We start from the raw sequence: 16,795 nt of genomic DNA on the forward strand, positions 1-16,795 counted from the left end.
GGGGGGGGCAACTCCATCATTATTTAAATTTTTATATGTGAATAAATTTAAAAAAAATCCTTGCTGCGAGAAAAAGTGGGGGGGGGGGGGTGGGGGCAGCCCCCCCCCCCCCCCCCGATGCTACGTGCCTGATTTTTAATTAAAAAAAACAAAAACCAAAGTGCTCTGATTAAGTTTTATTAAAATGTATGTAATAGGAGTTATCTCTCTTTGATCAGTCATGCAAATTAAATTTACGTTTAAGTGATATAAACTCGCATATACTTAAATGTAATCTACAATAAAAGGGTGAAAAATTCAACAAGAGCTTCAATAAATGAAAAGTTGTACAAAATTTTATATGATAAATGCCGTATTCCCGAAGATCCACCAGTATACAGTTCCAGAGAAATAAACCAAGTGATGAAGGATTCCGTATTTATTGGACGAGATTCAACGATGGCAACATTATAACATTTTAACAGACAGACATTTTACGAAAAAGTCGGATATGGCCAGTAGTGGCCTCCGGACTCAAGACTCTGGGTGAGTCGGACGTGGCCGAGGCTGGCCGCCGTATTCCAGACTGCCGATTGACAATTGTACATAACTATTTATAAGAATATGAACAATAAGTATAAATTGACAAGTGATGACATAAGTAAGCTGAGTGAAAGGTTTACAAATATAAAATAATTAAATAAACTCGATGAGTCTTTGATGTCCAAGATATGAAAAACTGATAATTGCAGAATGTTGTTTGAAGAGATTAACAGTCCTTGAGACATGGCACTCTGTCTCTTTGAAATTCAATCAAACTAAATTGCAACATCTACGTAACTATTTTAAATTAGATTTCCGACAATAGCCATATACTGTAGCCTAACTGTAATCCTCCCAAACTTTTAAACTTTCAAAACTAGATTTGTGCATCAATTTCCTGATTATTGCCTTTAAGTTTGAAACAATTTTTAGCTATGTTTCAACACGAAACTTCACCCAACCCAGGGTTGGAAATTCACAAAAAATAGCAGCCAGCCACAGGGCTGGCTACTTTAAAAAGTTACCAGCCCTGCCCAAAATCTGCCAGTCCTGATAAAAAAGTTCATTATAATGAATGAACTATACATAAAGCTTAATATTTACATCTGTAACACAGGCCCCTCGAAATCTTTACTTTTACAAGTATTTGAAACCATATCTAAACATAACCCAAAGAATGCTTATTATTAAGTATGACATGCTTAAAAAAATTAAACTATTTATCTACATGTACTATATAATTATAAACCCTCTTTTAGAAGCCAGCTAACAATGTCATGATCATGAACTTTCTAAACAATTTCAAAGATTGACAATAATATGATATCAAATATTGAAAGGGATTAAATTAAAACAACTGTAAATAAATGTGATAAAAATTTATTTATTCGGTCAGATGCACTCCTTTTAACTTCTAATTGTGTTTTGGTCTCACAACACTATTTTTCTGTAGGTTCAATTTATCATGGTCAAAGCAAAATAATTCCAGATTTCTCGTTTGTTTTGAGGTGTTTTCTGCCAGTGACAGGGCTCTATTTTCAATGAGATAAAAACGGTTAAAACGCATATGTTTTCCGCTTTTGTAAAAAGACGAGGTAACTTGATATTCTTATGCCAATTACTTGCACAGGGGATGAAAATGCTTGTACTTGATTTTCAACCACATGAGTAACTTTGATGTCTCCGAGTAAACTTGTGTCTTTGTGTTTATTTGCTACTAAATCGTTTATGATTTATTGTTTTAAAAGTTGTAAAGGGAGATTTCGCCAGAAGACTGTTTAAAAGTTGTACCCACATCTAAATATGCGTAATTTTGGTCAGAATATATAGTAAAATATAATAGTGGTGTACAACCTATTCACCCTCGACATCGTTTACAATAGAGCTTCCCATGTGTTTCAACTGTACATCGGCGTCTTTTGTTTTGGTTGTATACTTTTTTTCCCCTTAGCGTCAATCAAGGAACGCTTTTTGGGAATCAACAAACTCAAAAACTTGCGCATCATCTAGCATGTTGCTTCTATTGCAATAGTGCCGAACAAAATTGTATTGCGAATACTGGTTGGCTATAATAATCATTCAGACCAATGAGCGAATAGATTACAACTTGTAGAGCTTACCTAATTCTCAAAGAAACCTAACAACCGACATTGTCTGTACTTTTTGTGAATGAGGTAAATAACTTAAAATAGAAATTGTCGGTTTTAAATTAGGAACTGGCTATTAAAATTAGCCCGACCGCCGGGCTGTCTTTTGAAGTTTCGCCCCCGCCCGCCTAAGAAACAGACCGTCTCGGGCGGTCGGGCGGGCTCTTATTTCCAACCCTGCCCAACCCCCTTAAACATTTTCACGGACATGAGTTACAACAGAAAGTAATGGTTTTTTCAGAGTAACCTAGTTTTGTAATTTGAAAATTCGAGTTTTAAAAATAGGGTTTAGATTCACTATGCACAAAAAGTAGTCAAGTCCCTAAGCTTGTATGTAGATACATCTAATGTTATCTTGTCATAGATAAAAAAGACACAAGATTCTGCGTCATGATTTATTCCCATTTTGTCTGAAAACAATGAAGTCAAATCTCTTTTTAGATTCTCCCAAAGTCGTATCCTCGAATGGAAATGGAGAGCGCTGTTCTTTTGACAATCTAAGAAATGAAAATTAAATAATCTTGATTTATATACATGACATACATTGTAGCTTAAACATCGGTACAGAAAATTAATCATGATATTATTACGTTAAAGATGAATATTGCCAATCTTTGCAAATATCACTTTTCTCTGTTCTAACTAAATCTAGATCTATAGAGAAAAAACCCCGAATTTAATAGATAGCTTCAACTACATGTAGCACTCAAAGTTCAAAACTGTGCGCAGGCTTTAGAAAGCTTTAAAAATCCAATTTTTTTACTAACATTTACTACTTCACAAATGCGTACCTTTAAATTCCTGATCATTACATACAGTGTATAACAATTCATGAATTACTGAATCTTTGGTTTTGGATTTCTAGTATCAATGTGGAGGGACACTCATAAGCTGAACAATAATCTCATGGGCCAAATAGCTAACCTGAACAAAGTTCTTGTATTATTCTATTTCGAAATGTTTGAATAAGAAACTCTTTGAAAATATTGTCAAACTCTCGACAAATATTAATTTCCTATACCCTAAGGTATCAAAGAGAACTAAAATGTAAAATGAACTATTAATGATTATTAAAAGTGAAAGGTCACTGTGACCTTGATAAGAGGATATAAAGATATGATGATGCTTCTGAGTAAAATAACTAAACGTAGCTTTGTATTTCTTGATAATATTCTTAATTTTCCTCTGTACTTCTATGTTGAACATAAGTATTGGTAAGCGGGTCACCGTTTTAACAATTTTGAGTCTTCGTTATTTTAAAATGCCTGCATAATAATTTCATACATTTAAGCAGTGTAGTTAATGATTAGAAGGTTATCAAACATGTTTCCCAATCATTTGAATTTTGAACTTTGAAACCATCTTGGAGCACCAGTATTGGTCCGGGTGTCATGGTTTTTAGCAATTTAGAATCTACACTATCTTATGATGCTTGTATAGTAATCTCACAAATTTTAGCATTGTGGTTCTTTAGAAGAAGATTTTAAAACATGTTCCTTATATATTACTATGTTAAACTTTGAAACCCTCCTTGGGCCCCAGTATTGGCCTGGGGGTCGTGATTTTAACAATTTAATTAAAGTCTACGCTGTTTCTAAAGTAATATCACAAATTGTAGTTTTTGAGAAGATCTGAATTTCTTTTAATGATTCCTTTGATATTTCAAACCTCTCTCGGGCCACCAATTTATTGGTCCGAGGGTCCAGTTTTAACAATCTAGAATCTGAGAAAGCTTGCATAGTAATACCACAAATCGAAGCATTGTAATTCCTTGGAAGATTTTTAAACATATTCCCAATATATTTCTATGTTAAAACTTTGAACCCCTTTTCGGGCCCTAGTATTAGTCTTACACAATCTAGAATTTTCACTAGATATGCAAGCTGCGGTGTAAATATTGGCATTTCCGGTGCAATTGATCTTGAGAAGAAGATTTTTTAAAACACGCTCCCTAAGACGACGGATGCTAAGCGACCAAAAAAGCTCACTCGAGTCTTCGGTTCAGGTGAGCTAAACAATTTACCTTTGCCTCTTCTTTATTCCATAGATAAATACGACACAGAAGGAAAGAGTTGCCAGGACCAGAGCAGACAGTGGGCATGATACCCAAGCTGTTGTCATGGGGAAAACAGAAATCAGAACAAACAATATATTAATTTATATTAAGCGTTAGACTCATAACCAAGTTTCAATTATAGTGCCCTGTCCCTAAGATGCATTAATTGTACTTTCACATGATTCTGCATTCAATTTGAAAAGAAAGAGTACTTTTGAGTAAAGATACACATTCATGGAAGTTGATAGATTTAGATAAATACCGCATGCGAACGAGAGTATGTTAAATATTTTGTTAACCAATGTTTTCTTTTTTGAAGGGAACACGTACATTGTACTATATGTATTTATTTTTACTAAATGTGTCACGACCGGTTATGTTTGCAATATAATATTTTTATAAATATGTTGAATTATTATATTCCTTTGAGTAGAATTATGAATATCAAGTAATAAGTTAAGAATCGTACCGTAGTAGCAAGCAGTTCCTAACTGGGGTTTGAAAATCGAGCACCTGACCACGTTACAGTTAGAAGAAGAGCCCTCAGAACTGGACACGGCTATAAAACGGGAAAACACAATATTTTGTTTAAATAAGAAGTACACTCACAGAACATGTGCCTACAAACTTGTTTACAGTCATTGTCTCAACATTTATTAACTAATAAACTTAATCAACCAGCCTGATGAGCAAGTTATGCCACTGAAATCGACGTCACATGAGCAGTCAAGGTCGGAAAAACACCTCGAATGTATTACCTAAGCGTCCATGACAACCCCCCTTTTTATAAAACTTGGTATAAATACAACACATTTTACAATCTGTTGAGATGTGAGCTATACTTCATTAAAGTAAACGATATACACTAAAATATGACACAGAAGCGACATACAAGACTGTCTAGCCGATACTTATTTTAATGGGAAGCGACTCCATTTTGTATAAAATTCTAACATCCGGTGATGTTAATACATTCGAGGTGTTTTCCGAGCTTGCCGGAAAGGCCCGAGAAGTTGCCATTGATGAGCAGTGAAAACTGTTGACGTCATCAGTACAGTTCCCATGGATACACGGTAAGCTGGCACACTCATCGACATTGATCTATAAATGGAAATAAAAACATCAAACCATATTATGACTGCAAATACATGTACATAATAATTAAGTGGTAGAGGTATATATTTGTTTATCAAATACTTGATTCACAATGAAGGCCTGCATATCCTGAATCACACAGACATCGGTAGCCATTGACGTTATCGGTACAGTTGCCATGGATACATGGTGAACTTGCGCATTCGTCAATATCTGAGTTTGAAAAGTAACAACAAAATACATTTGTACATTCTATTAATATGCGAAGTTAAGGTACGGTAGGTAAGGTAAGGTAGCTAAGTGCAAAGCTGTAAGTTATTCATTACCAGAAGTACAATCTGTTCCGGTAAATCCTGCCGTGCACACGCATGTGAAACCCCCGAGGTGAGGTAAGCAAATGTGACGGGTAGTTATTGGGGGTTTCAGCCACCCCCCCTTTTTTTGTTGATTGATATGTAATGTAGCAAGGGAGATAACTCCAGCGTGGAAGTCCGGAATACGGGGTGATGGGTTTTAACTCTTATATCTGCTGAAACCCGCCAAATAAATGTAACAACAGAATTCTCCTCTTCTTGTTTTTAGGTAAGAAACTGGTTTTATAACCTCAATCCATGTTCAGTACTATTTTCTTGATTGACAATATGTTTATATGTAAACATGCATGTCAATAGAATGGTTGTAAAACATTTTGTACCTTTTAAGATGCATTTTGCGAAGGTAGCACATGTATATGTACCTAGTCACGTGTCTATCGATCTAGTTAAAGAGCAGTAATTGGTTATTATAAAAGTATTTTCAATGAATATGTACATTATATCAATAGGGTAGATACGGGAAATTTAGTGGTAAAGATTACTTTAATATTTTTCTTGAAATTGTACATGGTAAATATGTTCCGGAATTTAGTGAGTTTTATCGTGTAGGTTTAGGTTTTAGCTTGCGTAAACTGTTTCCGGTTTGAGATAAATGTACACAAACACGAGAGGCTCCATATTTTGTGTATTGCTACTAGTTTAAATCCTCAGACATAATGACACGATTGTTAAAATTGATTAAGACAGTTTATATGAATATATCAGTAAGTTATCCATTTATTCTAGTCTTTTATTCTAGTCAGTTTATTTTGTAAATCCCCTAGACAAATTGAGTTGATTGTTTACAAATTCAGCGATTGTTTGTGATAAGTTTTAACTCTTATATCTGCTGAAACCCGCCAAATAAATGTAACAACAGAATTCTCCTCTTCTTGTTTTTAGCATCAGGACTGGGGTAACATTTTGGGGGCTCGTCCGGGATCCCATGATGTCGGAAAACATAACAGAGGAGATGCTGGAGGTGCGAGCAAAGCTAATGATGGCGCCATTAGAAGTCCTGGCAGAAATTCTGAAGGAATTTGGGGAGCCAGTGGATTCTGCGAAGGGGCGTTTCAAGGTGGCGATGCAAGCCGACAGATTTTTTATGAAGGAAATGGAGGGTGACCAAGCACAAACAACATTGTTAGCTGTGAAATTTGCATTAGAGAGTCCTGGCACATCAACAGACAAAACCGTGAAAATAGAAGCCTCTAATGAACCAGCAAGTACAAAGACTGAAAGTACATCAGCAGTGAAATTACATAAGGATTTTAAGATCAGTGGGCAAGTGGATTGCAAATCAGGGATTTCGTATACCAGCTTAATTAGACAGATTGAAACTGGTAAACAGAAGGGATACTCGGATGTGGACATAATAGATGGTGTAATAAAGGCAGTAGTCCCATCGTCAAGCCTGCGCAGCTACTTAGACGGAAGGCCAGACATAAATTTGGCAACCCTTAGAAGCATCCTTAGGGGACACTATGCAGAAAAGAATGCAACCGAATTGTACAGTGAATTGGCTAGTGCCACACAAAATCCAAAGGAAACTCCGAACGATTTTCTCCTGAGGGTTATGGATCTACGTAACCGAATCCTTTTTGCATCACAGGAGGATAGCCATGAACTCAAATACAGTCCAGAACTGGTGGCTGGACTCTTTAGACGGACCGTCTACACTGGACTAAGAGATACAACACTGCGTCATGAGATGAAAGCACATTTGGACAATGTGAAAATAACAGATGCAACGTTAATGCATGAACTGAACCAAATTACCATACAAGAGAGTGAAAGACATAACAAACTGCAAGCCAAACATTCAGTGTCTCAAATCAATTCTAACTCAGTGGAAATCAATGCTGTGAAAGAGGAAGTAAAGAATGATCTTGCCAGTGAAATTAAGTCACTAAGGATCGAAATGACAGCATTGAAGAAGATGGTTGAACAATCTCCGAACACAGCAAAGGCTCAACCAACACCTTCACGAAGCGGACCACGATCCTGTACAGATTGCCAGTCTGTCGGCAAGCGTTGCAATCATTGTTGGAACTGCGGTGGATCTGGACATCGTCGACAGGAGTGTCCAAGCAAGAAGTTCAAGCTCTCGGGAAACAGCAGCGGGTCGACCTAGAGGGACAAAGGGCGGCCCAACAAGAAAGTTGTCCCAACAACCGTCTAGAGCATCACCACAAATTTGAGAAATATGAAGTAAAGGAAATAAAAGGAAAAGTTAATAACATTGGGCCTAACCTTGTCAAACTTGTTAGTAAACCATGTCATGTATGTTTATTTTTGAATGAGAAACCTGTAAAAGTGTTATGGGATACAGGGGCTCAAGTCTCCCTTATGAACAAGTCATGGATTGGTAATCATTTTCCTGAATTGTATACGCATGTAAAGAATGTTGAAGACTTTTTGCAGTTAAAAGATGTTTCATTAGTGTCTGCATCTGGTTCAGATATACCTGTTGAAGGTGTTGTAACTGTTATGATGAAATTGTCAGAACATTGTAATGCTGTTCAGGTGCCTTTCCTTGTCACTAGTGTATCGAGCAATGAACCAATATTGGGATACAATGTCATACAACATTTATTACAAACTGTCCATAGTAATAATGCAATTGATCTGCTCAGACTTACTCTTCCTGCAGCCAATGAAGCACAAGTCAACGCACTCTACAAAGAACTCAAAGACAATGAAGATGAAACGCTTGGTACGGTAAAAGTAGGACGTCGGAATATTGTCGTCCCACAGCAGTCATCCATAGTCGTTAGTGTACCATTCAAAGGCAGACAACTCCAGCCTGGTTGTGAGGCTCTTTTCGTCCCATCTCACCAACTCGATGCATTGGGAATATCAACTCAGGAAATGCTTGTGGAGGTAAAGCCAAACCACGCCGGACGTGTGAAATTACTGTTGTGTAATCCTTCCAAAAATGACTCTGTCTTGTCTAAAGGTACTTTGTTAGGACGTTTTGAAAAGATTTGTTCATCCATTCCCTTTGGAATAGCAGGCTCGAGTAGCGACCATGTTCAGACCACAGTAAACCAAGTGAGTGCTGAGAACGATCCACCTGTTGATCTAACAGATTCCCCCCTAAATACAGAACAGAAAAGAAGAGTGGAGAGTTTATTAAGGGAGGAATGCAAAGCATTTACAGTCAATGATGACGACATTGGATGTGCTATTGATTTAGAGCTCGGATTGGAGTTGATGGATAAGGCGCCAGTACATAGTTCTTACATGGCCGTCCCTAGACCTCTCTACCAAGAAGTCAAGGACTATATATCCAACTTACTGCAAAAGCACTGGATTCGCCGATCAACTTCACCATATTCCAGTCCAATTGTTTGTGTGAGAAAGAAAGATGGATCACTCCGCCTATGTGTAGACTTTCGGAAGTTGAATGCCAAAACTGTCCAGAACCAGCACCCAATTCCACGAGTCCAGGATGCTCTTGATTCTTTGGGTGGAAGTCAATGGTTTTCTCTTCTTGATCAAAGCAAAGCATATCATCAGGGTTTTGTTAAGGAAGAGAGTCGGAAGTATACGTCGTTTGTGACCCCATGGGGACAGTACGAGTGGAATAGAATTCCATTTGGACTCACTGGTGCTCCAGGAATTTTCCAAGCCTACATGAATGAAGCTCTTGAGGGATTGAGGGACAAATGTTGTCTACCATATTTGGATGATATACTGGTTTACAGTAATTCATTTGAATCCCATTTGAATGACTTGAAGTGCGTGTTGACTCGTATAAGGGAAAAGGGTTTGAAACTGAAACCTAGTAAATGCCACCTGTTTCAAAAGCAGATACGTTACCTAGGTCACCTAGTCACCACGCAAGGACATACTGTAGACCCTACAGACCAAGAGGCAGTAATAAAGTTGAAGGATCAGAGACCTAAAACAGTTAGAGATGTAAGAAAAATAATGGGTTTTATTGGTTATTACAGGAGTTATATACCCAACTTCTCTCGCAGAGCTAAACCCATTTATGATTTGTTGAGGAATGAGAACGTCCCAACTCAATCCAATAAAAAACAGAAGAAAATGAAGTCACAGACATCCGGACAGAAGGGGTCATCAGTGCACATTACTTGGACGACTCAACATCAGAACATCTTGGAAGAGCTCATTGACATCCTACTCCACCCACCAGTGATGACATACCCTGACTTTGATAGACCATACACTCTACATATTGATGCATCACAAATGGGCTTGGGAGCGATTCTCTACCAGAAGCAGGACCATGGAAAGTTAGCAGTAGTCGCATACGCATCCAGGACGTTGACGCCTGCTGAACAGAACTACCATCTCCACTCAGGGAAATTAGAATTCCTCGCACTCAAGTGGGCCGTCACTGAACGATTTCGTGATTATTTATATTACGCTCCTCACTTCGAAGTGTACAGTGACTATAACCCTTTACGATATATTTTTACGGCCCCAAAGTTGGATGCTACTAGATTAAGGTGGGTGTCCATGTTGGCAGATTTTCGATTTCACATCCATTATAAGCCAGGTGTGAGAAACTGTGACGCCGATGGACTCAGCCGCATGCCACTTGATGTATCTCAGTTTACCGAAAGGTGTTCTCCAGATACAATTGATGCCATTGTGTCAGCAGTGAGACTAGATGAGCCTACCTGTAGCAGCATTAGCACACCTGTCAAGGAGGCTGAAGCAGTAGAAGAGCAGTTGATTCAGGGGGCATCCCTACCTATCATTGACAACAGTACTCTGGCAAAGGAACAGCGCAATGATGAAGACATAGGTACAGTCCTACTCTGGGTTCAGAAGGGGGAAAAACCTACCAAGCAAGTAACAAAGGGATGGAGCCCAGCTGCAAAGTGCCTACTGCGTGAATGGGCCAAATTGAAAGTAGAGAATGGACTGTTGAGAAGAGAAATTTCATACCCACGAGAGGGAATAATTCAACAGGTAGTGCTACCGAAATGTTTTCGGAAACTAGTTCTGAAGCATTTACATAATGATTTAGGACATTTAGGAGCTGAAAGAGTTTTGAGCTGTGTGAGGGATCGGTTCTATTGGGCTCATATGAGTTCCGAGATAGAGCGGTATGTCACTCAGGAGTGTCAGTGCATTAAGGACAAAAAGCCTCATGCCCAACGCAAAGCAGCACTGCAGCCAATTACCAGCACTTGTCCGTTAGAACTTGTGTCAATTGATTTTCTCCATTTAGAGCGCTGCAATGGTGGTTTTGAGTATATACTTGTTGTGATGGACCATTATACCCGCTTTGCACAGGTGTATGCTACAAGGAACAAGTCGGGAAAAACTGCTGCAGAGAAGATCTTCAACGACTTTGTGCTAAAATTTGGGATGCCAAGCAGATTACACCATGATCAAGGACGTGAATTTGAGAACAGATTTTTCTTTGAGATGCAAAGAATTTGTGGGGTCAAAGGCTCTCGTACCACACCGTACCACCCACAGGGGAATGGACAAGTGGAACGCTTTAATAGGACGCTATTACAGATGTTGAGGACTTTAGAGCCATCTTGGAAACTGGATTGGAAATCACATCTGAATAAAGTTGTTAATGCCTACAACTGCACGAAGAATGAAACCACAGGTTATTCACCATTCTTTCTAATGTTTGGGCGACACCCCACATTACCCATTGACTTGGTATTTCCAGAACTGCAACAGCCGACTAGAAAACAGACCTATTCCCAATATGTGGCTCAGTGGAGAGACCGCATGGAAGAGGTTTACAAATTGGCATCGCAACAAGCAGGAAGAATGACTGAAAAAGGAAAACAACAACATGACAAAGGACTTTTGAGTGCACGGTTACATCCAGGAGACCACGTCTTAGTGAAGAACCTTTTAGAGAAGGGAGGTCCTGGAAAGTTAAGATCATTCTGGGAGCAGGATATATATGTTGTTGTGAAGCAGGTGAATGAGGAGACACCAGTTTATGAAGTGAGGAAGAGATCCGGACAGGGTGGAATAAGGCGACTTCACAGGAACCTCCTGAGACAGTGCAACTCTCTACCAATAGAGTCCATGGATAACGACAGGAAATCCTGCAGACCAAAAAAACCCAGCAAACAAGACGTCCCAGTCTATGACGCTGACAGTAGTTCCTCAGATTCTGATGGATTCATTGAGATTACTGAAATCCCTCTAAATCCGAATGCCAAACCATTCACTCCGCAGCAGTGCAGGACAGGAAGTGACTCTTCAGATTCAGTTGTTGAAGTGAGGAATCCTACAGACAACCCCGTGGAACCTGTGTTGATTTCACACAGTTCAGCGGATAGTTTCCAGTCAGCTCATAGTTCAAGTGGTCTGGATGGTGGGGAAGATCCATATTTGCATGACGAACTAGTGGAAACAAATACCCCGGGTAACAGCGGCTCCAGTGGAACCGAAGACCACAGGTACAGACCAAGAAGAGCAACTAAAGTTCCCAGGAAACTCACATATGACCAACTGGGAAAACCATCGTTTGTACAAACCCTAAAAGTGGACTGCGAGATATTTGTGTAAAGTTGTGTTTTAATTTTTCTGTTTATACAGAGACTGCACTTTGTGATGATAAAGACTGTTCAAGTAGTATTTACTACTATCAGTGTGTTTTAAAGAATTAACATGGTGATGAAAGAGACTGTTTTAAGTAGTATGTACTACTCTGAATTGTAACCTCAGTGTTTTAGTTTCATATCTTTGTTTCTTTAAAGTCTCCGTTTGCAATTTGGCCAATTGTAAACATATTTGGTGTGTAGACTAGAACATATGTTACAAATTGAATGACATAGGTCAGTTGAATAATTGTGATTTTGATTGTCATGACAACAAATTTGATTTTCAGTGTTTTATTTTGTAAATGTCGGGGCGACATTCAGTTTTGAAGGGGAGTGTGTGACGGGTAGTTATTGGGGGTTTCAGCCACCCCCCCTTTTTTTGTTGATTGATATGTAATGTAGCAAGGGAGATAACTCCAGCGTGGAAGTCCGGAATACGGGGTGATGGGTTTTAACTCTTATATCTGCTGAAACCCGCCAAATAAATGTAACAACAGAATTCTCCTCTTCTTGTTTTTAGGTAAGAAACTGGTTTTATAACCTCAATCCATGTTCAGTACTATTTTCTTGATTGACAATATGTTTATATGTAAACATGCATGTCAATAGAATGGTTGTAAAACATTTTGTACCTTTTAAGATGCATTTTGCGAAGGTAGCACATGTATATGTACCTAGTCACGTGTCTATCGATCTAGTTAAAGAGCAGTAATTGGTTATTATAAAAGTATTTTCAATGAATATGTACATTATATCAATAGGGTAGATACGGGAAATTTAGTGGTAAAGATTACTTTAATATTTTTCTTGAAATTGTACATGGTAAATATGTTCCGGAATTTAGTGAGTTTTATCGTGTAGGTTTAGGTTTTAGCTTGCGTAAACTGTTTCCGGTTTGAGATAAATGTACACAAACACGAGAGGCTCCATATTTTGTGTATTGCTACTAGTTTAAATCCTCAGACATAATGACACGATTGTTAAAATTGATTAAGACAGTTTATATGAATATATCAGTAAGTTATCCATTTATTCTAGTCTTTTATTCTAGTCAGTTTATTTTGTAAATCCCCTAGACAAATTGAGTTGATTGTTTACAAATTCAGCGATTGTTTGTGATAAGTTTTAACTCTTATATCTGCTGAAACCCGCCAAATAAATGTAACAACAGAATTCTCCTCTTCTTGTTTTTAGCATCAGGACTGGGGTAACACAAACTTTAGTATGGGAACAACTTACAAGGGTCTTTAAGACAAAAGTCAATCGGTGTAAAAATAGAATGACAACATAATTATGACAATAAATGATAGGAAACGGGATTATCTTATACAGAAATAAAACTGAACAACTAACTTGACCGGCAATCTGAGGCCGGGTCGGAACCATGGATACCAGTGTACGTGTAGTTTGCTCTACTCTCAATGCACGTCCCTCCATTATAGCATGGCGTAGCAAAGCAAGGTCGGTCTGCAATCAATGTTTAAATGAGAAATGTTTTTTTTTCTTCATAGCCTTATACAGGCACATAGCATCGATTTTGAAAGTGGGGAGAGGGGGGGGGGGGCAGACTCATCCAAAAAATCTTGACCAAAAAAAAAGGGGGAAAAGGCAGTTCCCAAAAAATCTTCAAAATCCTAATCCGTGAGAGGGGGTTGGGGGGGGGGGGGGGTTGGCGTAGATTTATAACTTTTAACTTCGATTTCTCTCATTTCTATTCCAATTGTTATACATACTCCCAAAAAAGTGAGGGGGTAGGGTGGGAAACCCCATGATAATTCAATTTTTACTATGTAAATTATTTAGGAATATTATTTGGTGCGAGAAAAAGTGGAGGGGGGCAGCCCCCCCCCCCCCCCCCCCCCCCCCCCCCCCCGATGATATACGTGCCTGATACACTACATAATAATTTTTTTAATGATGTCAAGAAAGTTCCTATCATGCACGTAGCACCGTGTTCGTGTGTAGGTGTGTGTGTGTGTGTGGGGGGGGGGGGGGGGCTAATCCAAAATCTTAACAAAGAATAAATTGTTTAACCTGAAAAAATATTTTTCATTTAAGATGCCATTCCGTGGAGGGAATGTGCAGTATCAACCTTTAATTCTAATATCAATTCTCCATATCACTATGCTGTATCCTCCTAAAAATATGATATGGTGGGAGTGGGGGTGTGGGTGAGGGCTCACGAAAAAAAGTTAATGGAGGAGAGCAGCCCACCCTCAGCCCCCTGATGCTTAGATATCCTGCCAACAGTTTTTATACCAGGTACATGTATGCTGAAATTATCATGAACCTACAGCATGTAATGGGGCATGGTCACGATTTAGGTTAAATTTCATTTTTCTGTTTTTATTTGTTGCAATGCTTTAGGAATGCATTTCTAATGATCAAATGAAATTTGGGTGCCAGTCGTTGAGTTTTATGCAAGACACAGGGCTTACAATTCTTCTTCATGTAAACAAGGCTCGTGTCCTGTTTTTTGTTTACATAGGTTCAACATACCATCAAAAAATCGTTCAAAACTGGTTTGTCTATCTTATTATTCATTTTTAAGCATAAATAAAGAGTTCCTAACGATTAACACATTCATTTTAGGTCTAAAACTGGAATTTTCACTCCAACATTCAAAATTTAAACAACCGCTTTGTTTACATAGTGTAGAATTGTAAGCTCCGAACTTGCTTATAACTCATCAAATGACACTCAAATTTTGGCTGTCTATTGAAAATGCCTTACTGAAACATTGTAAACATTAAAATCGAAAAAATGATTTCTGGCCAAAATCGTGACCATGCCCCTTTAATAAATTATACGTGCATGTTACGAAAGAGATACAAGTAGGTAGCTAGAGTAGATTCAGAAAAATATGAATCCTTTATTTATTCTTTCATACATATACATTTCATCTCTCATGTAATGTACATATTAACATATTAAGAACAGTTTGGCAAATTGTATTTATAGTTGCACAGTTTCAGCTTCCGGTCCCATCCCGTGTTTCCCTGGCACTGTTTCTGTGTCGCCCTCCTAAACGAACACACGTAGTAATTCTGGCAGTTCTTAGGGTCGGGGAACTCCCCGAAAGTGGAAGGGCAGGAAAAAGATTTGGAATCTATAGAATGAAAAATAACCCTGTACACGATTTCAGACTTGTGAAATGATATGATGAGTAAATTAAAATTATTTAATATTTATTTTATTTTCGAAATATGTATTTTTATCCTCAAAAATGGATAATCACTTATATTATTTCAGACTTGTAAATTTCTTTTATAAGACTTGTACTATTGTATTATACGGAATTTAAAATGTTCAAATTTAAATTTCTTTTATAGATGACTTTAGAAAGTACTATATGATTTCAAAAACTTTACATTTTCCATGGGGGAGAGGTCTGAAGATGCAGATATATAAAGGGAGTGTTTCTGATAGATAATTTCACATGCAACAATGACCCCTCCCCTACACCACCCCCGGAAAAAATTCATGATTCGCGCAGGAATGCGGCTATACTCTGTCCCGAGGTTTTGCTTCCATTTGATATTTCGATTATAGTAAATACCTTTGTGCTCAAACTACGTTCATCCATTAATATGAAAAATGTCCAGATTATCTGATTTGAAACGCCCCCTCTATACCGCTTCAGGTTTTAATACACATCTCAAAATAGAGAGTCTACGGGGATTTTGCTTTGCATCAGCCATTAAGAAGCCCGGATGATAACGTTGAAAAATTGCGCGAGGTGTCCCGAATACTTCCGAATGGAAAAAAGATGTAAACATTTCCCATTATAAATCTCCGTAAGAAATTTGTTTTCGTTCCTGTGAAATTTTATGAGTGAAAAGGGATAATTATACCCGCACTTTCTAAAGAAAGTTCGGGTATATTGTTGTTACCCTGTTCCGTCCGTCCGTCCGTCTGTCACGTTTTACTTTCTCAAACTGCTCTTACATCTTATAAACCAGCAAACTGAACTCTTGGAGCTTGATTTGGGGTATCATGTAGTTTTGTAAAAAGGTTTCAAAAATTCTCTGTTAGTCCTGGGGGTCAAATAATTGGTAAAAAATGGCGTTTTTTCACAAAAAACCTTCTTCCTCGAACTCCTCCTACATTTTCAACAGTAGAAAAATCATCTTTTGGAATACGTTTTAGGGTATCCTATAGATGCGCAAGAAGGTTTCGGAATTTTCAATTTTGTCCTTGGGGTCATTTAATGGCTAAAAAATGACGTGTTTTTTTTTACAAAAAAACTGGTTTCAAAAACGTCATTTTTTTTTGGCAGTAGATAAATGATCTTCTAGAATATGATTGGGGGTGTCATATTGAGGTTGATCAGGTTCCAGAATTTTTTTCTTTTATTAAGGGGATCAGTGGGCAACAAAAAATGACGTTTTTTGGCCAAAAAAATATGGTTCCCAGAACTCCTCTTACAACTTTAGGAGTAGCTACGTCATCTCTTGGGATATAATTGGGGCTGTCCTATAGATGTGCAATAAGGTTTTAAAAATTTAAATTTCATCCAGAGAGTCAAATAGTAGCAGAAAATTGACGTTTATCACTAAA

General features: G+C 37.9%; 2 protein-coding genes and 1 long non-coding RNA gene across 5 annotated transcripts in view; 1 reads left to right on the top strand and 2 right to left on the bottom strand.

Moving 5' to 3' along the window:
* The window catches only part of LOC136269742 (ankyrin repeat domain-containing protein 16-like), a 97,884-nt gene that overhangs the window by 17,765 nt on the left and 63,324 nt on the right, over window positions 1–16,795 (bottom strand). The window lies entirely within an intron of this gene.
* Window positions 5,724–8,737, top strand: LOC136274961 (uncharacterized). Its single transcript, XM_066083077.1, has 2 exons — window positions 5,724–6,397; window positions 6,576–8,737. Exon 2 carries the CDS (start codon window positions 6,619–6,621, stop codon window positions 7,804–7,806), a length of 1,188 nt encoding a protein of 395 aa, XP_065939149.1. The 5' UTR covers window positions 5,724–6,397; window positions 6,576–6,618; the 3' UTR covers window positions 7,807–8,737.
* The window catches only part of LOC117680614 (uncharacterized), a 31,782-nt gene continuing 30,247 nt past the window's right edge, over window positions 15,261–16,795 (bottom strand). The window contains exon 3 of the long non-coding RNA XR_010713424.1: window positions 15,261–15,344. This is a non-coding gene — a long non-coding RNA (uncharacterized lncRNA). The remainder of the gene's footprint in view (window positions 15,345–16,795) is intronic.

The sequence above is a fragment of the Magallana gigas genome, chromosome 4, assembly GCF_963853765.1.
Source record: "Magallana gigas chromosome 4, xbMagGiga1.1, whole genome shotgun sequence".
Classification (NCBI taxonomy): Eukaryota; Metazoa; Mollusca; class Bivalvia; order Ostreida; family Ostreidae; genus Magallana; species Magallana gigas.

Excerpts from the sequence above, each read along its gene's own strand:
- LOC136274961 (XM_066083077.1), top strand. The coding sequence starts at position 6,619 with ATGATGTCGGAAAACATAACAGAGGAGATGCTGGAGGTGCGAGCAAAG.